We start from the raw sequence: 25756 nt of genomic DNA on the forward strand, positions 1-25756 counted from the left end.
TTAGTAAAAGTACAAGAGAGAGAGAGAGAGAGAGAGAGAGAGAGAGAGAGAGAGAGAGAGAGAGAGACATGGATGCTGGAGAGAGACATGGATGCTGGAGAGAGAGAGAGAGAGAGAGAGAGAGAGAGAGAGAGAGAGAGCACCGAGACAGACATGGAAGCTGGAGAGAGAGAGAGAGACATGTACTTAAAATACCAAAAGTAAATGTACTCATGCAGAATGTCCCATTTCAAGTTTTCAAATGCATAGAAATCTTTTGAATTTAGCAGATCTACAAGCTCACAATGCATTGTGAGTTTGTAGATGGGCTATTTTCAAATGGCCAAAATGTATACAGAGCTGAAGTGGTTAATGTATGTTTTGTAATAATAATCAAAGTAACTATAACTAAAGTTTTCAAATAAATGTAGTGGAGTAAAAAAAAAAATAAGCACACAATCAACAACTTGCACAGTACATAGACCAAAGCATACATAAATAAAAAATACAATGACATGGAGAAAATAGAAATGTGATGAGTGTCCATCAAACACAGCGGCAACATCAAAGTGAGATCAAAACAGAATACCTCATTGGCCTGTTGTGTGGAAAAGAGGTTCTTCGTTCTTTGGTTTGTTAAAGTCCTTAGAATGTCTTTTTGACCGTTTGTCCTTAGTTTCAGACGTCTTAAATAACTTTAGCAGCGCGATATCACAATAAACTGCATGTTAACAGAGCATAGTCGACCAGGTTTGTTTGCACCACCTGTCAGCAATGACATGCAATCATGCGTCAATCAATAAGGGTCCGATGTGTAGCTATGGTTCTGGTTTTCAATTTACATTAAATTAAGTTAAATGTTACATTGCAAACTCTCACATCTACATAAACGTTCAGATTTCAAATATAAAGTGCTTAAGTGCCACGGATGTTACAAGGTGATCCGTACCACGATAAACTTACTGTATCTCCCGTATTGTTCAATAAAAAGTATTTTAATCCGATCGCCAGCCATTTTCTCCAAATTTCGTCCGTTGCTTTCAACTATGCGACACTAATGGTTGGGAGGTGTATTACACTGATATATTACTAAAACAAAAGAAAGAAAATGGCCGGCGATGGCATCACTAGCGTATGGTGGGTTCTAACGTGGACCGGGCCAGATTCTTAAACCGCCCGCCCCCGCCCCCTCGCGGGGGGGGGGGGGGGGGGGGGCTCGCGCAACGACGGCTGATAAGTGACAGTCTATTGAGAATTACCATCAGCGTTAATGCAAGAGAGAGACGTGAATAAAACACAATAAAACTAATAAAACAACTGTTTACCTGGCAAGAGAACCGGTTTGACGGGGAAAACGTTTTTTAATGGCCACCCATTAACTATCCGGCCGAATGCAAATAAGCCCGATTTGAAAACAAAGGCGTGCTAATGTTGTTATGTAGATTTTTTTGTTTTTTTCCCCGTGGGGGCAGTGGGGGAGCAGAGTTTTCCAGACCGGGCCATGGCCCCATTGGCCTCTATGACGATACGCCCTTGGATGGCATTAAAATGCTTTTTATTGAACAATACGGGAGACACGGGTACTTATCGTGGTACGGATCGCCTTGTAACATCCGTGGCACTTGGGTAAGCACTTTATGTTTGAAACCTGAACGTTTATGTACATGTGAGAGTTGGCAATGTAAAAGAAAATCAAAAATCAGGAACTCTGGGCTCCATGACTGTCATGGTATGACTGTATTTCAGGGATAGTCTGGTGTAGTGTTACTGACAGACAGCGAACTTTTGTTCCACCCCAGAAAGTTTAATCACATCATGTTTTACATTTTTAACCTTACATGAAATCAATTATGACCCAAAATATTTATTTATATCATGAAATTAGAAATTATACCTTATGAACTTAATGACCATTCATTTTCTGTATTTTAGCAATTTTAGTATTTTTACTAAAAATTACCAGATGTCAGTGAAGTGACAATTTAAGGACTTTAAAGACCTTTTTAATAACCCCAAAAAAGTAAGAGAGAAAGGAAAAACACTATCACTGCATCACAAAAACTATAAAAAATTGTCTAATATTAAAGGTAGGGTAAGTGATTTGCTTTTGTTAAAATACGTGTAAAATAGCTCTATATTCTGATAGTACTCATTGCTATAGAGTGTTTGTTCAGTAAAAGGAGTCTCCCATGTCTCTCCAGCTCTTTATTAAACAGAAAATACATTTCCAGTGCTCTCTCCTGATTGGCTTAAATTGTGTCACCTACCTGAAAATGTACTATATTCTGTTTGAGCTGGAGAGACCCCTGTGACCAAACAAACGCTCTGTAGCAATAATTACTATCGTACTTTAACCTTTTTAACAAAACAAAACAAAAAATACTCAAAAATATCACTTACCCTACCTTTAATTGGCCAAATTGTCAAATAATATAAGAAAGAGCCAAACATTTTCAAAACAGCCGATCTTCAAGCTCACAACGCCTCAATCTATATTTATAGATTTATAGAGTAGCGTAAACCTTTATTCTCACTGATCACTGATGTTTTAGTTTTAGTTTTGTGCCACTAGAGGGCAGCCTGTACCACTGGCGTATGGTGAATTCTAACTACGTTGACCGGGCCAGAATCTTAACCCCCCCACAACGGCTGATAAGTCTATTGAGAATTACCGAGCCATTCCGGCTGGAAAACGGAACGCTCGTCCCAAAACACACTGCCCCATTTTTTTCGCATGGCCCTTTACATTTCTGCAAAGTTTCAAAGAATGGTACCTAAGTCTGCATGTATGTGTTAGGGGCAGATGAATAATTGTCATAAAACTGGAAGCCTGGCCCCGTAACAACAACAAAAGACAAACATATTGAAACTGACAACTGTATATGTATCTTCTTACCGCTCGCCCTTCTTGTATTCATCCATAGAGGACACTAGTCTTTGTGACTTTAGCCTACTTGATCACCATCATTGTACAACTGGTAATCTAATGCTGCACTACTTTCATGGCTGTATGTAGAAAATTACTGCATGCAATGCTATTATTAGGGCAGAGCGTTACACCTTCCTAGTTGATGCCTTCATTCTAGAACATGTCATGGGGTTTACTGATTGATTTATATATAATCCTAAAAGGTGAAACCAGTGGATTTGAATACAGAGATGCAATGTGATTCATCAAGATTTAGATTGTGTCCAGGTGCGAACACAACACACCCATCAGTCAAATCGATCATGGTAAGAACCGCTGTCAATGAGGATTCTGTGTAGGATAACTCTAGCTTTATGCATATCCTCCCTTAACATTGTGTTAACAGCTTTTAGATGTTGACTTTTGGTCACTTTTTGTAATTTTTTATATTTTGTATTTGTTATGGTGAGAAATGAATTTAAGACTAAAGGTCATTTTACTGTCACATGCTTGTATTTATTTTATGAATCTGTGGTTTATGTGTAGGGTGGGTGTGTTGAGGGTAGACCATTTGCCGATACCCCAGAAAATCTCCTTTTTCACAATTGATTGATTGATTGACTTTAATTAGTAAGACATGAGAACATCAGTACATGAAAGTACAAAAAAATTCACAATACAAGGTCTACTAATCTGGGAGACTCATTAAGCACTGAGCTTGTTTAAGATGAGATCCCCATGCACACAAATCATGATGACATATAAGAGACAGACAGATATACACAAACTACTATACAGAATGTCATACAATAAGCTTACATGTTACTGGTATGAAGAGTGAAAAGACATGTCCAAGAGGAAAAAAAACTAATGTTAATTGGTACTGAAACAACCACACTCACTAGTCTCACTCCAAACTCCCTCTCCTCTGATAATAGGCCCAGCAAGACCTTGAGTACTTACTTACCTTGAGTATGAAGGCGATTATTTTCTCATGTAGTGTTCTTTTCACTGATTAAAGCTTTTCGACCTAATTGAACCGACCATATACTGCTGGACTATTACTTTTCACTTGGCGGTTGAACGTTTTAGACCAATGATTTTCATGCTTTTTGTGTCCAAAGCACACACCAAAGGGCTAATTAAAATCTCATTGCTCACCTGTATTCATATTCATGCAAATAGCTTCTATAGTTATCACTCTTATTACTCCGTAACCTTTATTTTGTATTTACTATAGCCAAATAAAACGTTTTAAATACTTAATTTTAAGGGTATCATTTCTGATAACAGAAAGACTAATTGTGTGTGTGTGTGTGTGTGTGTGTGTGTGTGTGTGTGTGTGTGTGTGTGTGTGTGTGTGTGTGTGTGTGTGTGTGTGTGTGTGTGTGTGGGGGGGGGGGGGGGGGGGGGGGGGTGTTATCCACGCACACCTGTACATCCACTCACGGGGAGGGACAATGGGGCGCTGACATGGAAACTTTCAAAGCACTTCATATATTTATAGAGCTGACATTATCAGAAATTGCTGGCAGAACCTCACAGCCCTACTTCGCGCTCTTGTCTCTCAGCACATTATAAAACACACTCCATGACCTCACGCCGCATTATTCACAGAATTGTAACAGCCAATGGAGTTGCTTAGGGCCACTCATTGTAAACAAAGCAAACAAAACAAAACACCTCGTTGAAACTGTGTTGTTTCCTCTTTACCATAATGACCACGTGCATATTACACCTCTGAACTTTGTTGGACTGCTTTTCACCTGGTACAGTATTTATCCACCCAGGGTGTGATTTGCTGGTGACATGGGGGAATTCATGCCTCTATTCTTTTGATATCCCCATGCAATAACCCTGGCATCCCTTTTTTGGTGCATGTTTTAGGGATACAAAATATAAAAAACAGGACTTGTGAGCACGTAGATCTGCTATTTTCAGTACTTGTTGTAGACAAAGCATAGGTCTTAAGTGGTTAAGAATATGCCCCCCACCCCCTACCCTCTCAATCCACCACTAAACATGTATCTGTCTGACCACAAGCGAATATGTATAGCATGTCCATTACAGTACATCTCTATCAGAGTGCTCATAATAATGATAAAGAAAACGGCAGCCGTCCACCCACCCACCACCCGCCGTCAACCTCTTCATCACCTATGCATGATTCACAGTTGCAAATTGCCTTGTTGGAAGTGAAAAATATTTGTGATTAACGTGTCCGTCAGCATGCAGTCTGTCACCCATTGCGAGCCAGCAGCTGTTTACAGCTCAAGGGCAGAACACAGCTGGGTGTGTTATTTCTCACTGTTCTCTTCTGCATCAACCGTTTACGCTGGGTTGGTGAAAAAGAGGACTGGATTACACTATATATATACAGTCAAATCCAGAGTCTTAAAGAGGGTTCGACGTGATCTGTTTTTGTTACAAAAAAAGAATGAAGGAAGTTGTATTTGTTTTTGTTTTGTTAAAAGGTTAAAGCTCTATATTCAGATAGTCACTGCTATAGAGTGATCATCAGCAACAGGGGTTTCCCTGTCTGTCTCTCCAGCTCTTTAGTAAACAGAAAATAAATGTTCAGGCCGGGGTACCAATTTTAACCAATCAGGACAGTGAAACTTTCACTCTCCTGATTGGTTAAAACCCACATTTATCAGCTCCAGCTCTAATTTTGTCTGCTCGTTTTAGTTTTGCAGCATCACTTACAATTTCACCTTGTTTATCCTGTATCCTGTATGAGTTCTAACTCCTGATTGGATAAAATGTGTATGTATCCCAACCTGAAAATGTGTTCTTTATTTACTAAAGAGCTGGAGAGACGGGGAGAGCCCTGTTACTGAACAAACACTCTTTATAACACAATTCTAACCAAAAAATAGCACTTAAAAAATACACCCCCTTTATCTTAACCCTTACATGTGGATACGTATTATATACACACTCAGGATTTTGCTGTGTATAATAGTTACTGTACACCAGTGGTTCTCAAGGTGGGGTCCGGGGACCCCCAGGGGTCCTTGGGTGGGTTCCAGGGGGTCCCCTGCGAAATTTGTTATTGCAGCATCACAATCCTTTTAACCACTTTATCCATGTATGGGTTGCCTGTTCAAAAATAGCAGCAGATCTACAAGCTTGCAGCGTGTCACAACAAATTGGGAAGAATTTCAAACATTTTGAATAATATTGGATTTTTTAACGTAAATCTTTTCTTCTGGGGTTCCCTGGTACAAAACATTTTCAGATGGCAGTCCTTGGCCAAATACATATCAATTTGGGGGTCCTTGACATGAAAACGTTCGAGAACCACTGCTGTACACTGTACAGTTAATTTAGCAGTTATCCAACATTAAGAATTAATGTTATTTCAACTGCCTCATTACATTAGCAATTCTTTCTTTAAACATGCAGCTTATTTATACAGTATATTTACTCATATTAGGAATGTTTGACATTTCTGACCTATTGTTGTTTACTTTCTATCTATATTCTTTCCTTTACGTGAAAACAGCAAATGATGGGGTATCGTATGATAAAGAATTTCAGAATTTCTTGTTTTTAATTTATATATTTGTAACTCAAAGAGTATAAAAAATGTAACCAAATGGACCCTAACAGTTCATTTGGTTACATTTGCATACTCTCAGTGTTAAATTTACATTCAGGATTTTGCATACATCTTTGATGGTAAACAAACCATTGTCTGAGGCAGCACTGAATGTTGTTAAGCATTTGTTGCAAACAGCTGCAATGACAGACACTGCTGCTGCTAATGCTGCTGGTGGTGGTGGTGAGGGGATTGACACACTGGCAGCTGTCATAGACAAAACCCAGGCTTCCTACATGTCCTTAAATGGTCAAAATGTCCCCTAAAAACATGACCCATTTAAGACCATTCACCCTAGCCTGATAATGGATTTGTGATAACGTTAAGCCACCTGCCAAAAAAGTGTTGCATTGACTAGAATAGTAAGGTTGATCAATCACAGTACTGTTTACCTCCAAAGACTTCATCTTATCTTCCATAGTTTTCTTTGTTGGTTTTTTATTTTGTATAATATTATTTGAAATAATATCAGTATTTGTAAATGTCATAGGCTGTGTCATGCTTGTAATAATTATGACATCAAACAAGTTAAAGGGATATTTCACTTTGGGGTCATTTTAACGTCTACTCTTTGGCTTTTGTGTGCACCCCAGACACTTATTAAGTTGATTAAATGTATATAAATAATGTATAATGTGTATATAAATAATGTATAATGTTAGGTGGAAAATAGCTGCCAAAGCAATATATGTGTGCTGAAAAGAATCCGAACAAATAGGCCTATTTGACTTTGTGTCGTTGATTTATAGAAGACGTCACAGCCTCAAGTTTCATTCTCAAACTCTGCAATCCTGTGACACTTAGCATGTGATTATGATCTGGAATTAATTGTTTTCTTGGCCATTGTTGAGACATATTTTACACTTATTTTAAACAGTCGGTCTACATTCTCACCATGTGTCGCGATGTGTCGTGAGCTTGTAGATCGGCTATTTCTTGCTAACCTGGAAGTTTATTTTTTCTGTTTTTTTGCAGTTTGGAAATATTTCTGCTATAATCACTTACCCAAAATAGGTATGCCAGGGTTAATGTGGTTAACTGTTGTTGGAGACGGATCACAGGCCAGGGGAATCCTAAGGGATGGAGCCCACAGACTATCTGTGCCACTGGCATTACTGTGAAAAATGCCTATTTATAGAAGCCTTCAGAAGCCTGTTGGACAACACTGAGTTCAGATATGCTCACACATAATCCATGTGTGTTCATAACTCTCAAATGGAACCAAATGGACCCGTAAGGGTCCATTTGGTTACATTTGTACGTTTGCAGAGTTACAGACATGAAAGGGTCCATTTGGAACTGCCTTCAAGGAACCCTCACGGTCTCTGGACCCCACTTTGTGAACCCCTGACTTAGTGTACACAGACGCCAGACAGACCCATCCAACACATATCTGTGCAACCATTTTGCGACTTTTACTTCCATACAGGAACTTTTTTTTCTCCCTATTTTGATTTTTTTTTTGCCACTCAACAATCAGAATAAACTTTATTATCACATCACACGATTCTAAGTGTAAAAGAGTGGGTGGAATATTTTTTTGTGTGTGCAAGCTCTCAAAATTGCGAGTTAGAATAGGGAAGAGAGCATAGAGAGGAAAGGAACGCATAACAAGTCAAGTAACAGGAAGGCATAGTCAAATCAGTGTGTGATAAAAAAGAAATATGAGCATCTTAATAATGAAAGGGAGTGGATTAACCTGAAATTGACCCATACATCTGTCTGTGTCATAAGCAGATTTTGCTGATGATAAAGCAGACTTTATCATACAGGCACATAGATAAAAGGAAGGAAACCCAGATTTCTGGCCCTACAAATAGAGTAGCTTAGCAGAGTATGTCCCTCTGAGGTAGATTACACATCTAGAAATGGAATATTTGAAACTGTTGGAGGTGGTGGGCATGAAGGTGGGAGTCCTTGCATACTTATTGGGTCTGCAGGCTTTAAGCCTGATTTATACTTAGTTGCACGCTGGTGTTGCATGCCATAAATAGCAGATATACAAGCTCACATAGAGCTTGTAGATCTGCTATTTACTGAGCACGACACCGGCACGCAACTAAGTATAACTGAGGCATTAGAGAGAGCAGCCCTATGGCCTGATAGGGCCTCAGTGCAGGCAGGCACTACCGTAGAGCGGGGAGATGTGACGAATAAGGCGCCCACAGCTTTTCAGCGCTCACACAGCCTGTAGCAACACACGGCCACCCGGCACCTGTCACACGCCATGTCCCTAAAAGGAGAGAGCAGAGCCAATGGGAGCCGAGAGCTGCGTGCCTACGTAGCTGCCTGCCACGGGCCATCCCAGGGATCTGTGGAGTGACGGAGGGTCTGGACGTAGGCTCGACACCCAACCCCCCGTCCCCCGTCCTGCCTGCCCACCCACAAGTCAGTCTCTACTGTCCGCCCGCCCCCCCCTCCCCCAATCTTGCCTCTTCCAATCTCTCAGCTGTCTGGCATGTTTATGCACCCCTACCCCCACCCCCCAACACCATACACACACACACACACGCGCGCGCATGTGCGCACATGCCCGCGCACATGCCCGCGCACACGCACATGCCCGCGCACACGCACACGCACACGCACACGCACACGCACACGCACACACACACACACACACACACACACACACACACACACACACACACACACACACACACACACACACACACACACTGGGCGAACAGCCAACGGCACTCTTCCTAGACTGCACCGAGAGCCCCTTAGACGGCTTCCTTAAGCCAACCGCCTTCAGTGACCTTTGGTATCACTCTCACTCTCTCTCACACACACACCTCCTCAGCCCTCCGTTTGAGCTTAGTCATATTAGCACATCTTTGGGGGACATGATGGGCAGGGCCTCTGAGTGTGAAAGAGATGTTGCATTCCATAAGCATAAAGGGTGATTTTGCCGTGAGCAGATTCAAGGTGAATGTGCTTTAAGTGTCATTATACCAACAGGAGATATTCAGAAAAGGGTATATTAAGAGACAGTTCATAACACATTAAGCAGGAATGTAGCCATTAAAAAACTAAAATTAAACACTAGATTGAATTACTCATAAGCTAAATTATAACTTGTTTTGTTTTATTTTCAGTGTTAGCTACCGTAATTGTCTTAATCACTTCAACCCAACATCCCTATTCTTGGCTTGTCATAACTCATAATAGGCAAATAAAATGTGTGGTGAAAATAGCCAATCTACAGACTCACAACACGTTGCAAAGCGACACATTGTTAGCTTGGAAACTGTCTATTCTCAGCAAAGAGATTTGGTGTAGAGGGGGAAAAGGAGGGGGGCTCTGATCAACAGGGTGTTAGTGCAATGTAATTTTACTCTCATATGTTTTTATTTTGTTTTTACTTTTTATTGTTCTTATGTCCTTTTGTTTATTTTGCACTGTGTCTTGATGTCTTACTGTTTTATTCAAACACTTTGAATTGACTTGTTGTTGAAATACAAATAAACTTGCCTTGCCTCTTGCCTTATAAATGTGCATGTCACTTGGAGATCTTATATGGAGCTCCTCAGCTATAGGGGAGAATCTCACATGTCACAGATTACTAACTAATTAACCTTTTTGCTTCTTGCAGCCCAACACCGCTTTCAACGATCATATAAACATACTGTAACGTCATGGTGGAAATGATCTTCATAATAATCCCCTCTTGACACCCCCCCTCCCCCCTCCTGGGCAACGTCACACCAGTTTAAGTGGTGTCCCTGACACAGGATCCACTTTAACTGAACCATTTTACCCAGTCGCTTATTCTTATTTGGGCTTGTGTGAACTCCAGAAGCCCGCCCCCCTCCACCACCTCCCCGCCCCCCCTAGCCCCCACCCCCCCCAGTGTCGGGCCCCCAGCATGGGGATGCCGGGGCATATTTAAGGAGCCCCTCTCACTGATGGTGCTTTGTCCCGGTTTGAAACTCCAGTCTTGCAGTCCAACTTGGTGAGTGTCTCTTCAACTTCTGACTTCTGAATGCATTTTGTCCCTGCTGCTGTGTGCTGTAGGACTATAGGCTCCTGGTGCTTCGTCTTCTACTTTTATGGATGTACTTACAGAGAGGCCACAGCGAGGCTGGCTAGTCCTTGTAGGATCTATGACGGCTACACTGTGGATTTGTGACCACGTTTTGTTTGTGTCACTGCAGAATCTCAATTCTGAAGCTTCTGATTATTTTTTATCTTTTTATCACAGTTAAATCCAAATAAGTGTAATTTAACACTTCTTTAAGTACTTTAAATCTCTCACTCCGGATTTTACTGTGTAGATCATTTGAATTGTGAGCAGCAATCTATTGGTAGAGCAGAACGTGGTGGTGGCGATTAGCCTGGTAAACCCTCCCTCCAGAAATCTCATTTCCATCCAGAAATCAAATGGAAATGAGATTTCTGGAGGGAGGGTTTACCAGGCTAGGTGGCGATGGCTTCTTGAATACCAGTGAAAGAGAACCAGGAAGTGATGGAGAGCAGAGGAGACCTTGAAGTGAAATTTACATGGTGATGAGAGCTCACTGTCAAAGAGGGGAGAGAGAAAGAGAATACTCTCTCTCTCTCTCTCTCTCTCTGTCTCTCTCTCTGTCTCTCAGTCATAGTTAAGTCTTACTATTAGGTGGAAGAAAGACAGGGACCAAAATGGTGGCGGCCTTGTGTGAAACACTATTGTTGTCATTGACTGACAGCTCAGGCTGATGTGTGAACAGTGACCTGTTCTCTTTGAGGATTATGTATGAGAAGGGATCGTGACATGACTGCTGCAGAGTGCCACGCTCCTCACACATTCTTTGGGGGATTCATTTATAATGGACAAGTCAACTCAGAAGGAAGGCCATAGTGGAGAGGAATCTTCAAAATACAGCTGACAGAAAGGATACATTGATTTATCACTGTTGTTCACCGAAGAGTGCTGTCTCGGCATTACGAAAAATCATTGCAGTAAAATCCTGCCTGTTAATTTAACTCTGAGAGTGTACAAATGTAACCAAATGGACCCGTAACCATTTGGTCACATTTGTACACTCTCAGAGTTACGAACGGATACATTGCTTGGTTTACTGTGTAATCTCAGTGCAAGGCCTTCCTTTGTCAAGGTTACATACATGACATTTTTCAGACTCATGCATTGCATCAGTGCTTATCTTTGTGGGGGGAGAAGTTACAGGACCATTTCTATTATACTCCCAGAGTTAAATCGATGCTGGGGATTTTACACAGTGTACAGTAGCTCAGCCATTTCAAGTGAAGGAACACTTATATGATAGCCTATGCTTGGCTTGAAAATGGGCATAGCATGTTCAGCTCTCTCTGAGCGGGGAGGAGGGGATGCTAACAGTAGCAGTTGGGATGCAGACAGACAGACAGGGGCCGGATTGGCTGGCTGGCTGGCTGGAGGACCATGCAGCACATGGTCACAGCTAGGCTCCAAACACAGGAGGTTACTATTCTCTAACAGCTGAGGATGGACCCCTGGATCCTCTGTGGCACTTGTCAACAGTTCTCAGCTGTTAACTAGCCCCCAACTTTCCTGGGGAGAGATGGGGGAAGTGGGGGGCGGGGAGGTGAGTTGGTAGGAGGGGGGGATGACAAGGGCCGCCAAGGCTTAAAATAGAATGATGTGTGTGTGTGTGTGGCCTAGAGGGCTGCTCTGCTAGGCCTATGTCCCTCTTTGGTTTGGCAGCGAGTTGTGAGACGCACCAGAGTTACGATAAGGCTATCGCAATGTGTGAACACAGCGCTGCATCGTTTCATAACACTGCAAAGTCTGTGTTGTGTTCTCTGTAGGTTTAAAACAACAGACATTATTCAAGAATTGTAGCCTATAGTATTGTTGCTTGCAGTCTTTTTTTTTCTCTTGGCAAAACTTTACAAGAAACTTAAAATAAAGACTAAAGCCGGATTTATTTGCACATTGTGTCTCCCACCGAAAAAAAGCAGATCTACAAGCTCACAACATGTCACAGTGTGATGCGTTGTGAGCTTGTAGATCGGCTTTTTTGGGTGCGAAACATGGCACACAGCTAAGTAAAAATCAGGTAAAAGACGAGCAATATATAAACAAAACATCAACAACAAGTCATGTCGATAGCTGCGGTGTCAAACGTTACACCCACCCTATTAGGGCATCATCCCTAACCTCCTTGTCTCCTCTCTGTCTGTCCCGCAGAAGGCCATCCGAAACAAAGACCAATCATGTGTGACGATGATGAGACCACCGCCCTCGTGTGCGACAACGGCTCTGGCCTGGTCAAGGCTGGGTTTGCCGGTGATGACGCTCCCCGCGCCGTCTTCCCCTCCATCGTTGGCCGTCCCCGTCACCAGGTGAGCCTCATTGTTGTAACAGTAACAGACTAACAGTACAGGTGTCAAGTGGGTGACCTAGTGATTGACTTAAGGTCCATTTACAGGCTACTGAATCCATTCTTACTGAATGCTATTGCAAGTCACTTTGGATAAGAATGTCAGCTACATTTTTAAAGTTTCAGTTTGATATGTAGACAAAACATATTCTCATCTATTAGCTTTTAGCAAGGAATTGCGTTGTTAATTTGGGCTGTTAATGTTAATTTCGTAGTGAATGACATGTAGGCTATTATAGTTTTAATGGGGTGAGCGGGTGAGATGTAGGTACTGTACTGTATGTCCTGTATTAGAGTATGTCCTAAATAACTGTTGTTGTGTGTGTGTGTGTGTGCAGGGTGTGATGGTGGGTATGGGTCAGAAGGACAGCTATGTGGGAGACGAGGCCCAGAGCAAGAGGGGTATCCTGACTCTGAAGTACCCCATCGAGCACGGTATCATCACCAACTGGGACGACATGGAGAAGGTAAGAGATATGAACTGGCCAATATATCAATATTATATGGTTGCTGTCGGGCAGAAACCTCTTATCTCCATATTTTAATTGTTTTGTGTTTTTTCCGTAAATGAATGCTCTTCTTCGTCATACTAATGTGTCACACAAACGCATCGACGCCTTTTGGGCTTGTAGGTCTGCTACTTTTTCTATGTTTTAAATTTGAATCCTGAAAAGTAACAGTTTTGGACATAGGCCTATGAGGTTTCCACCCGACAGAGACGATATGCACACTGTTATATGAGCGTTGTTTTCCTGGGTGCAATTTCTTAGGCCTTATTTTATACTTTGAGTTATTTTTTTAAATACCACCCATAGATGTGCTATTTCACTATTTTTATTTCTTCATAACACGATCATCACGATATCAAAATCACTATATTTGGTCAAAAATATCATGATATTAGATTTCTTTCCATATCACCCAGCCCTAACAGTAGAGTAGCCTTATTTGAGCATCATGTTGCTCTCACCCACTCATGTCTTCCCCTTCTGTTCTGCTGCTCAGATCTGGCATCACACCTTCTACAACGAGCTGCGTGTGGCCCCAGAGGAGCACCCCACCCTGCTGACTGAGGCCCCCCTCAACCCCAAAGCCAACAGGGAGAAGATGACCCAGATCATGTTTGAGACCTTCAACGTCCCCGCCATGTACGTGGCCATCCAGGCTGTGCTGTCCCTGTACGCCTCCGGTCGTACCACCGGTGAGTCTTTCTCTTTGTACACCAACGCCACACATTGTGTCAAACATGGGCCTAGGTGCTTTTTTGTGTAGTTCATCACCCGTCATTTCATCATTTCCCGGGTGATAACCAATTGCTGTATACACTTCTATTGAAAGGTTGTTATGTTTCCCACACTGCCTCCCTCTAATGAAGTGCTGTTTCTCCTGCTGTATAGGTATTGTGCTGGACTCCGGTGATGGTGTGACCCACAACGTTCCCATCTATGAGGGTTATGCTCTCCCCCACGCCATCATGCGTCTGGATCTGGCCGGTCGCGACCTTACCGACTACCTGATGAAGATCCTGACAGAGCGTGGCTACTCCTTCGTCACCACCGGTAAGTCACAAATCATTAACAATGACTAAATGACTATCACATAAAAAAGGCTATTGCCCTATTCTCGTTCTCTGCTTCCTCCTTGAGTGGAAGCAGACAATTTCCACTCAGTTAGACTTTGGTTTATTGGCAGCTTAAGTTGAAGGAAGCAAAGTCGTAAAGGACGGATGTCTGAGCAGTAGGTTCATTGAAATTATTGAATCAGAAATGTATACAGAGAAAAATCCAATGTCAATTGATCTATTGACAGAGTTAAAATGGCCTTTTATCGACTTGTCGGCTAACTTTTCAAACCTTCCTCCCCTTAGCCGAGCGTGAGATCGTGCGCGACATCAAGGAGAAGCTGTGCTACGTGGCTCTGGACTTTGAGAACGAGATGGCCACCGCTGCCTCCTCCTCCTCCCTGGAGAAGAGCTACGAGCTGCCCGACGGACAGGTCATCACCATCGGCAACGAGCGTTTCCGCTGCCCCGAGACCCTGTTCCAGCCTTCCTTCATCGGTGGGTGACCCCTCCCTGGCCTCAGCCCACCCCGCTGTCACCCTTTCATGAACCTCCACATGGCATTTAGCAGCTAGAGTTACTTCCTCTGAGGAAGACATATTCTGCAAGTCATAACTGTGTGGGATCATGTGTCATGTACAGTAGGCCCACACATACTGTACAGTTGAGTGGCTCTGTTGCAATGCAGGAAAACCTGCCCCACCTAGTGGTGAACTGATGACACATACACACACATTTCTTGACCACTTTAACCCTGGCATCCCAATTTTGGGCAAGTCATTAAAGGTGGAACAATTCCAAAAGACTATATGTAAAATGGGTCATGAGACAACTTGAGATTTGGCACTAAATAAAATAAAAATCGATTGATTGATGGGTGGGTGAGCAACCTGGGTGCCTGACTGACTTGTCTCTTCCTGTCTCCAGGTATGGAGTCTGCCGGTATCCATGAGACCGCATACAACAGCATCATGAAGTGCGACATTGACATCCGCAAGGACCTGTACGCCAACAACGTGCTGTCCGGTGGTACCACCATGTACCCTGGTATCGCTGACCGCATGCAGAAGGAGATCACTGCCCTGGCCCCCAGCACCATGAAGATCAAGGTGAGCTGCCCCCACATTAGCAACAAAGCAACACAACCTATACACAACACATGATAGAAAGAATAGCAGATCTACAATGTGCTGTGAGCTTCTAGATTTGCTATTTTCAGCAAAGAGATTTGATGTAGAGGGAAAAAAGGAGGGGGCTAAGTACAGAACCCTTGGGGGACTCCATTCAAAGTGGTTAAACATGTGTACTGTGCCTTTAGTTGAAGGTATACACAGGCATGGGTGGGTGTGAAGGGACAATAGTGATGGAGCCTCAGCCTATACATGCTGCTGCCAAATCTACTAAGTGCACCCCAGCCAACATTCATGCCAGTTTGAATCTTATTTGTCATTGTCAACGCATGTCACATTTAGCAACATTGCAGGCAGTGAGATACGTGTACTTCAGCTTTTTCTGTTCAATCGATTCGCACTGCACTCCATAAACTCCCCGAACCTAAACATATGCACTTCTAGTTTCTATGACCGACTCACACCTCCATCTCCCTCCACTCTTTCCTAGATTATCGCTCCCCCCGAGAGGAAGTACTCTGTCTGGATCGGAGGCTCCATCCTGGCCTCTCTGTCCACCTTCCAGCAGATGTGGATCAGCAAGCAGGAGTACGACGAGGCAGGACCATCCATCGTCCACAGGAAGTGCTTCTAAAAGCCTCTTTCACGCTCCGTCGTGCGATGGCGTCTCTTGCCGCCAAGAGCCGAGAAACCGCCCTAATTTGAGTTGTGTCTACAAGCTCACACGTGAGCTTGTAAATCGGCTCTTGATGGCAAGAGACGCCGAGTTACACCGTCGTACGTCGGAGGATAAATTAAAATCTCCGACCACCGACAACACTCCAAAAACAACTTTCCTTCTGTCTACATTTGTACTACTGTGCCGTTTACTGTATATACATGTACTGTTGTAATAAATATAGCCTGTGAGCGTAAGTGACAAGATTCTATGTCTCTGTGTCTTTCTGTGTACCTTAGAGAAAATAATTCACAACAAAATATGTGTAGGCTTATTAACACCAATTGGCTATATCATTGGTCTGTTTATGGATGGTTGTGCACTTAACTGAGTCATACAAAACCCTAAAACCACTTGTTTTACCTTGTAATCTTTGATTACACACAATTTATACCATGTACGTACATAGTCTAATTGACATAAAAGATAAATAAGCTATTTCTTATTAATTACAAGACAAAAACAGTTAAATGTGTATCGTAATACCATTGTCAGAACAGGCCATGAAGGCAGGTGGCTCTTTTTGTAATGTTTAAAGAGTTTTAGTGACATCTAGTGGTCTTGTGGCAATTGGCAAACATTATTCACAGTCTATTATGTTGACTGATTTTCAATGCCACCATTTTTAAATTGAGCAAGAATATCAACAGTAAAGGATAACAGGAATACAAATCAACACAAGGATTATTTTGAGGCCCCAAATGAGAATATCTATCTTCTGAGCCTGGAACCTGCATTATAGGCACATAAAAAACGTTTTCATACTGGGACCCGACACAAATACCCCAACCATCTGCACCAATATATATTTATATATCTATATCTATATATCTTAACATGATAACCACAGAATTGAATGTTCCCTGTGGTTCTTTGGGCTTTTACAGTTGTTACGACCCTGAGGTTGTGGGGTTGTGGTATGTGTGTGGGGATGTGTTGTATATAACCTTCTTTACTCCTGTGTTGGTGTGGGTGTGCTCTCTGCTGTTGCCTGTGGGTGCTGTGCAGCAGGAGAGTTCTACTGATTGAGTTAGTGGATGATTGAGATTGTAGGTAGTGCCCGGGAGATGATTGGTTGCAGCCTACCAGGAAGGGTATAAGAGGCCTATGGTTACCTACTCCTGCGTTCTCCTCTCTCTGCCAGAAAGCATGCCATTTGTTAGCTCATTGTGCAAATATATTGAACTAAGCAGGGTTTGGTAGGGGACAGGGGTGGGCAGCACTTCTTTTGGGCTCGCTTTTTTCTCTCTCCTGATTTGTTGGTTAGGAGTTAGGTTAATTGTTGTCTTTTGTTTATATTATTTTGGACAGATCAATTAGGGTGGTTTCTGTTCAGTTTATTTTGTTTCTTATTTTCCTTTCACCCACTCTGAAGCTTTCTATAGTAAATAAATATGGCTGACTTTCTGGTTGCTGGTAATTCTTTTGGAGTTAAGGCGCTGTTGCGCCTCGGTTCCCCTAGGCCGTAACACAGTATATTCAGTTGCACGCTGATTCCTGGTTATCATAAATGGAAAGCCATTTCTTTGGGATACAATTGAAAACCCAAGTCCAACAAACCTACATTGATTTTAACTGCAGCAATTTCATTGAATTACTGCTAAAATATACATATGCTCAAATATACACCTGCAGGCCCCCATCCATTCTAGCCTTGACTGACTGCGGTGAGCTGAAGAGAGCATTTAACCCATGGATTAAATACGTCTCTCATACAGTACAACCTTCCACAAATCATCAGTGAACATTATTTCAGGTAATCCACGCTGTTTCACACACTTGAGATGACACCTCTTTGTGTCTCCGCTCTCAATCTATCCTCATTCATTATTCTCATTGTAATGAACCACTTTAAACCTGGCATCCCTATTTTGGGCATGTCATTATACAGTATGTAAAAAAAAAACGATTATAGAGAGTAGAGAAGGGGGCTCAGAACACACTCAGGGGGTGTTAGATCCCATTGTCACCACTTGTCATCGTTCTGACAGAAAGACCAGGATCCAGCTGCATAGGCTGCAGGGTTGAGCCCTAGGTTACTGAGCTTGGTGTCAAGTACAGTATGAGTGGGGTTATAGTGTTGAAACACTGAATTGTAGTCTATGAACAGCATTTTCAAAATAAGCATCATCTACCTGTGTGTTGTCGGTAGACAAATTGCCGTGGGTCAAGTGTGAGTGCCAACTTGCTGTCGATGGGCTCTCTGACATGTTAGTCAAATGTTGAACGGCAACAGTAAAAAGTGACTATTTTTTAAAATGCTTGCTAACAACTTGTGCTTGTAGAACACCAGCAGTAGTGCGGGATACATATTACGTGTCCTTCACTGACCTTCATCTGTGCATAAAAGCGTCTTTGTTATTCCCAGTGAACTGACACAGGTTGACTCCCACCGTTCCATTCCTACAGAGCAGCTGTGGGAGACGTCCGACACTCAAGGACTTTAGTCATTTATGGCCATAAATCCCACAAAATGCTCATGTGCGTGCATGCGTGCGTAGGCTACGTACCAAGCATTCCAGCCACATGTTAATAAATTATGGCTTCATATTTACTTGTAATGCATTGGAGCAGAACAACAGAATGGGTTTAGTTCATGGCATAATGCAATGATGTTATGTAGTTGTGTCCCAGTTTAGGCCTCAATAGTAGAAGACTGCAGCATTGAGCACTCCATGCATGTCCGAGATTTGCTGACTGGCTCTGCCAAAGCAAAGTTGCTGAGCTATTATTGATATTCAAACTGTTTGCATTTCAAACTCAAATTCATCTTCATTATTACATCACAAGTTTACACCAAGTGTAAAGGAGTATGCAAACTTATTTTATGCAAGCTTCCTATGACTGCAGTTACATTCTTAAATAAAGAATACAAATAAAAATACAGGCACAGGAATGCAAATACAGTGTACAGCGTTCTTCAGTCTGTTGTACTTATTATCAAATATACATAAAACATAGATTCAGTGAGTGTACAATCAACACGAGAGGACAGGTTATTTCCTGCCCTCCCAATGTCCTTGAATGATAACTACATACCAATATTATTCTCTTATTATCAGTGTTGATTAGTGTCTTTTATGTCATGTCAACACTGTGGATTAGTTTGGGGAGCCAGTAACTATCCCCTCTCAGGAGATGACTGGACATCTTGAGTCTCCTAGTGTTCATAGTCCATCATTGTCTGATTAAGAAACAATCAGTCCATCATAAATTATAATGAATTCAATATTATTTAATTCAGTTGGAAGTGATTCTTTTTTTGGTTAATTTTTGGAGAATTATGTTTCACATACAGTGTTAGGTAAGGCCACACATCTGTCATTTTGTCATTTTTTTGCGTAGCATTTCTTTGCTCTCTCTCTCTCTCTCTCTCTCCCTCTCTCTCCCTCTCCCTCTCTCTCTTTCTCTCGAAGACCACCCTCTGTGGCCAAACGAAGATAAAAAGGCAGCAGGTTCCCAGACTACAGCATCCTTGTCTAGTCATTCCTCCTACAAGAAGCAACCTCAGTCACCATCCCAGATCCCACCATACGTCTGTAGTGAAAGTAGTTTATTGTCCAGATTCAACATGTCCGTCAAAGTCTTTGTCTTGGCGGTCCTCCTGGGCTCTTCACTGGTGATGACATTTGTCCTGAACACTTCTGAAAGACAAACTGCAACATCCACTGTGCCTGTTGTCAGAAACAAGAGGTTAGTATCATACACACACGTCGAAGCCGTATAATTTACAGTCAGTGGTTTATACTGTAATGTCCTTTCCTTGTGTAAATGGAAATATACAGCTGATATTGTATTGTATTGTGCTGGTCATTAATTATTAGAAAGCCTATAGCATATTATGCATGTGTGCTTGCTGAGGCCTTTTTAAGGGACAGAGGGAGATTTTGGAGTCTGGCTATGAGTCTGACTGTGACCGTGTATTCAAAGGATGGTGACTAGTTTGTTGGACCATGTTGAGAGAGCCTTTTTATGGTGTCACTCGGCACATACTGACACACACGGTAGTTGTTTGTCATATTTATAATTAGCCCACACAATGACTTCTCTTCACTGTCTATATTGTATTAATGAATTTGAATGAATGCATTTGGTGCATTTAAGATACCCTTATGCACATTTTGGAATGATGTATGAAAGCTGCAAACGCCAACATTTCTTAGTTGTGCATTGTGTCTCACACTACCTGTGAACACGATCTATATAAGATCATGATGGTATCATTTCTCTAAGATACTCTTGATGAAGGTCCAGAGGGACTGAAACCTCAGTGGTTGAATAAAATTTATGCTGCTGAGCAAGAGCAGTGTGCAGGATTTTCAATAAATGACATTTTAAATAAAATGTGTAGTTTCACACATCAACACAGTAGAAGATGTTGATATGGTTCAGCAGTTAATAATGCAACAAATGAAGCTCCGCTTAAAAAGTTGTTTTCAAATATTATTTGTATTACTAATGAGCATGATTTGTAATAACATATTACCATTTTAATGCAATGCTATCTTTGATGCTGGTCATCTACAGGTGCCAGGAGTCATTGCAGTCCATAAGGAAGGACCTCCTGGATGGTCTCAACCTGCAGACTGAGCCACGTCTGCCTGCTGGTTGGCTGAATAGCGTCAGAGACCAATGGATGTCCACTTTCAGTGCCATGACTCACAGAAGCCAGGATGGGACAGGTAAGTCAAAAGCAGCAGAGACACCAGTGCAAAGCACCTTATTTAAAAAAAATAGAAAATGTTTCTATATCAAAACTTGACATAACTCATACAACTCCATATTTTATTGCACAACCTTTTTTGCAGTCTCTGGCTTGACTGTGACACCTGGTGTTGGCCATAGCACTGGCTTGAAGTGCTGTCAGATGTCTTCACAGATCTTCCTGAAAGGTATGTGTGTGTGTGTGTCAGTGTTGATTTTGTCAGTAAATTTTGATTTAGTTTTAGTCATAGTCTTTTGAATAAAATTCCATTTAGTTTTAGTCATATTTTAGTCATCTGAAATGTTTTAGTTTTTGTCTAGTTTTAGTCGACTAAATATCATAAAATTATAGTCGACTAAATCTACAGTTGATTTAGCCAACTAAAATGTATTTTGGCGGTGCCTTGATGGCGTCGTAAAGGGCTGATTTTACACTTGGTTGCATGCTGAAAATAGCAGATCTACAAGCTCACAACGCGTCGCAGTGCGACGCGTTGTGAGCTTGTAGATCGGCTATTTTCAGCATGCAACACCCGAGTGCAACCAAATATAAAATTACTTCCCTCACTAACATTTTAGTCTAGTTTTATTTGTTGACGAAATTGTCAATATATTTAGTCTTAGTTTTAATCATCAAAGCTTAGTTTTATTTAGTTTTCGTCAGTGAAAAAAGGTAGTCGACGAGCATTTTTCGTCATCGTTTTAGTCGACGAAATCAACACTGGTGTGTGTGTGTGTGTGTGTGTGTGTGTGTTTGTGCGTTCGTTCGTGCGTGCGTGCGTGCGTGCGAGATAGACAGAGAGAGGGAGAGAGAGTGTACTTGTTTGCAAATAGGCAAGTATGTAATGTCATATATGCTCATACTGTATGTTTTGTGTGTGACAGATCTGGGCTGGGACAGCTGGGTGATCTATCCTGACAGCTTCACTCTGGTCCAGTGTGCTTCCTGCGACCCTCTGCTGGAACAAAACGACTTGCGCTGTCCATCACACACCAAGGACACCGCTACACAGGTAGAACCAAAGATTTGCACAGATATTGGAAATTGTGCCTGTATAAAATGAACACATTTTGCATCACAAAATGTGTTGGGTTTAAAAGCTTTAATCACTTAGACCCTACAAGACAAGCCCCACTAGGGGTCCCCAGAGGCCGTGCTGCCTGGCGGAACAACCTAGAGCCCTCTCTGCTCTTGCTGGTGGGGCCAAAATAAATGCATAATTATAATGCCAAGTTTAATTTAGAAACTGTAGGTAGAGAGTAGGAAGGTACAAAGAGTCATATTATACATATCTCTATGGGAATGTTATGCAACACAGGTCTCCGGGAAGAATCAAACCAGGGACAATTATGTGGTCATCCAGTTCAGGCAGCTAACCCTCACCCTAACCTGGCTACCAACCAGCACATTTCAATATGAATTCTGCTATTACTTTATTGGTTTTAATCTTTTTTGTTTGATTTTGTCAGTCACATTTACTATTAGGTTAAAAAGTAATAGATCTAGAATAGATGTGCATAACATGCCCTGTGATCATCATCACCAAAACCTTACTAGTTTATGTGATACTGTAAGAGATTATTAATATCATTGATATATATGACTGATAGGATGCATGATACTCACACCTCACTCATTTTTCGCCTCTCTCTCTCTCTCTCTCTCTCTCTCTCTCTCTCTCTCTCTCTCTCTCTCTCTCTCTCTCTCTCTCTCTCTCTCTCTCTCTCTCTCTCTCTCTCTCTCTCTCTCTCTCTCTCTCTCTCTCTCTCTCTCTCTCTCTCTCTCTCTCTGTCCTTCGTTTAGGCCCAGATGCCATGCTGCCAGTCCATCTCCCAAGAACTGATGCCTGTCCTGTACATGGATGAGGTTGGCACCGTGGTCATCTCCTCTGTGCAGCTCACCCGTACATGTGGCTGTGTCTCTGACACCATCCAGCTGCCTACAGCAGACTAAAGGCTGGTTTTAAAGTCCTGTGTCTGTTAACATAGCATTTGTCTTTCATACAGTGCACCGTGTTCAAGTACATCTTAGCATTTGAATGCAACAGGACAAAAACAAGGTTGTAAAACATAGAGGAAAACATAATGCATGCCCTTTTATCCCTCGCTCTCACTCATTGTGTTTGTATTGCATTTTAGATGACATGATGGATATCAGTGGAGCACAATGGTTCAAAATAGCCTAGCTTTTAATTGACCGATTTCTGGATTACTTGTAGAAATCTGATTGCACCACTTCTGACAAATAATAATAATAATACATTATATAGCGCTTTTCTAGATACTCAAAGTCGTTTTAAGTCACTCAAATCTCATTGTTCTCAAAGTCCAGTGTACATTTAGTGCTATCTGCAGGGAATGTGTTTGTGAATACATTTTACTCTGGCAGCATAGATGAACTGAGTTCATTGCATACAACATTTCTGTGGCAGTATGACCAAGACCAAGACCGAGTCATCTCATTAGTTGATTAAACATACAAGGTGAATATCTCATGAAGTTCATTTTAATTAGATTTTGATTTATTGTTTAATTTATTCTAAAAATAAATCCAGAAAAAAATCATAATATCCACAAAGGATTTGGCAATCCTCAGTAACTCAATTTAAGGTTCTTACTTAAAGTCCTAGTATTTCTCTATTTCCAAGATCAGAGATTGACATTGTGAAGAGCAGTTGACACAATTATAATAAATGTTGTCTGTCTACTAGCTTCAATATTTCTCATGTGTGCACAGAGCTATTTCAGGCAGCCATTCCAAACCCTACATGGTTGGGAAATGGCAAGGTAAAAAAGAACCAAAAAACTGCTACTGTGTTCCCTCCAAAAATGTGTGATTGTCCAAAGCCAAAAGTTCTCTCAGATCAGTCTCCGTTATCATTTGTTTAATTCCTCACAACTTTTGTGTAGAAGGCCAAACGGCATCATTTTTGCAGTTTTGTTATCACATACTTTTTCATGTGGAGATACATCTTTCATCCATGTTGTTTGAAATATACAGTAATTATTTAGATGTGTATCTAGTATGTGTACTTAGAATGTGTACGCCAGTGGTTCTCAAACTATTTCATGTCAAGGTCCCCAAATTAATATGTATTTGGCCGAGGACCCCCATCTGAAAATGTTTTGTGCCAGAGACCCCCATACAAGATTTTAAAAATGTATATTTTGAAAATAGATGATCTACAAGCTCACAGAACACATCCGGTGAGCTTGAATGAAATACATTGTATTTGATCCACAAGTGTTTTGTGCTTTTAGATCAAACATTCAATGCCTATATGGTTAAAATTATTTGAATACTATTTTAACAATTTTTGGAATCTGGAATCCCCTCAAGGACCCTTGGGGGTCCTCAGACACTTTGAGAACCACTGTACACAAACTGCAAGCTAAATCAAATCCTAGGCTTGAAGTACTTTTCTTCTAATGTTGCATCTTACTGAACAAATGATCTGTCAATATTTACATTATGCTGACTCGTTTATTTTTTGATTTTTTCTATTTATCACAGGCATATTTAAAACAGTACTTTACATACTAACAGTTTGAAAATTATGGTTTTTTTGTTTGACACACACCTCTATGCAATTATGATCCTTAATTAAATTCATACCTTGCACATCTTATTTGAATAAGCTGACTAATAAATCTATCGTTAGCAAATAAGTGTTCTATATCTTTTCTCGCAGTGTCACTTATTTTCGCAGGAATGTGTATGACAAAACATGTCAATTGAAATGCACATTATAATGTGGTAAAGTATCATAGCTGTTTGGTGTGCCATACACAGCTAAATCCAGAATGCTAGTTCAACTCTGAAAGTGTAAACATGGACCCATACAGATACAGCCACAGACCCATCCACAGGCAAAACCACAAATGCCTTTTGAAAAGGGCTGGTCCATTTGAAAATATATTGATTTGATTCTTGAGTTGTGTATATGCCATATATCAGCTCTTAAGTGAAATAAAACCAGCATAAGACGACAAGAGCAGGAACCATTGCCTCTACTTTGATGTTGTATTGCTGCTGTAAAGGATGGCACGATATATCATTTTCAGTTTGGGTGTCCTGTGGTAGCTATGCTCTCTACTAGCTGTGGGGGCAATTGAGTGCACAAGGAGGGAGACTTTGCTGAAAGAGTCATTCTTCGTTCATCATTCTGTGTGCAGATTGTCACCCAGCGGGACCAACTGGCTGACAGAGTCCTCAGATGTCCACCTTTCTTAGTCACCCTTTGGGAGAGAAGTCCAAAACAGCTGAAGTCAGAAGGTGGAGGGTAGAAGTATTTAAGGGTACAGCCATTAAACATTCTGGTTGGTCCTAATTGTGTTTTAACACCTTTTTCTCAATATAGAGTTCCTACTGAAGTGCCATCAGATCGTGCATCTGACATGTACGTCTTTCATATATTCATTATAACTACCCATCTGTCATTAGTGTATTTAGAATGGTCACATATTATGAGCACACACAGCGTGTAACAAAGCAATACATATAGTCATTCACTTTTGTACATTCTTAACAATGGGCTTATGAGACACTTTAAACCAGGAGAGAGCAGACACAGAAACGGTATGTAAGAAAGGCAAGTACACATGTATTAATAAGTATTTTTATAGGCCTCTATGCCATAAAATACAAATGAAAAACCTTAAAAACCTTAACTTCCTATTGTGCCGCTAGCTAACTAAAACAATACTTTTCATCAACACTAAAATACAATGGCCGATGTGCAACAGCAAGGCGCAGATATTAGCAAGAGGTGTGACAATAACTTCCT

At 41.4% G+C, this 25756-nt stretch overlaps 2 protein-coding genes across 3 annotated transcripts; both read left to right on the forward strand.

The window, feature by feature from the left end:
- The first annotated feature begins 10315 nt into the window (after positions 1 to 10315).
- On the forward strand, positions 10316 to 16471 carry actc1a (actin alpha cardiac muscle 1a). Of its 2 annotated transcripts, none has more exons than XM_084082673.1 (8): positions 10316 to 10453; positions 12667 to 12818; positions 13195 to 13323; positions 13862 to 14057; positions 14254 to 14415; positions 14724 to 14915; positions 15345 to 15526; positions 16038 to 16471. In XM_084082673.1, exons 2-8 carry the CDS (start codon positions 12690 to 12692, stop codon positions 16179 to 16181), a joined length of 1134 nt encoding a protein of 377 aa, XP_083938799.1. In that variant the 5' UTR covers positions 10316 to 10453; positions 12667 to 12689; the 3' UTR covers positions 16182 to 16471. The 2 variants fall into 2 exon arrangements, with proteins under 2 accessions (XP_083938799.1, XP_083938800.1); XM_084082674.1 differs by having other exon boundaries at positions 10336 to 10449; positions 12664 to 12818.
- A 4605-nt stretch (positions 16472 to 21076) lies between these two features.
- Positions 21077 to 23064, forward strand: LOC311063201 (uncharacterized protein). The gene is made up of 3 exons (XM_084082482.1): positions 21077 to 21157; positions 21855 to 21982; positions 22774 to 23064. Exons 1-3 carry the CDS (start codon positions 21133 to 21135, stop codon positions 22921 to 22923), a joined length of 303 nt encoding a protein of 100 aa, XP_083938608.1. The 5' UTR covers positions 21077 to 21132; the 3' UTR covers positions 22924 to 23064.
- Positions 23065 to 25756: the final 2692 nt, after the last annotated feature.

The sequence above is a fragment of the Gymnoscopelus microlampas genome (genome assembly GCF_963454915.1).
Source record: "Gymnoscopelus microlampas genome assembly, chromosome: 16".
Lineage (NCBI taxonomy): Eukaryota > Metazoa > Chordata > Actinopteri > Myctophiformes > Myctophidae > Gymnoscopelus > Gymnoscopelus microlampas.

Excerpts from the sequence above, each read along its gene's own strand:
- actc1a (XM_084082673.1), top strand. The coding sequence starts at position 12,690 with ATGTGTGACGATGATGAGACCACCGCCCTCGTGTGCGACAACGGCTCT. Across the intron at positions 14,058-14,253 it reads CGCCTCCGGTCGTACCACCG|GTATTGTGCTGGACTCCGGT; the intron begins GTGAGTCTTTCT and ends CCTGCTGTATAG. Across the intron at positions 14,416-14,723 it reads CTACTCCTTCGTCACCACCG|CCGAGCGTGAGATCGTGCGC; the intron begins GTAAGTCACAAA and ends TCCTCCCCTTAG.
- LOC311063201 (XM_084082482.1), top strand. The coding sequence starts at position 21,133 with ATGTCTTCACAGATCTTCCTGAAAG. Across the intron at positions 21,158-21,854 it reads TTCACAGATCTTCCTGAAAG|ATCTGGGCTGGGACAGCTGG; the intron begins GTATGTGTGTGT and ends TGTGTGTGACAG. Across the intron at positions 21,983-22,773 it reads CCAAGGACACCGCTACACAG|GCCCAGATGCCATGCTGCCA; the intron begins GTAGAACCAAAG and ends TCCTTCGTTTAG.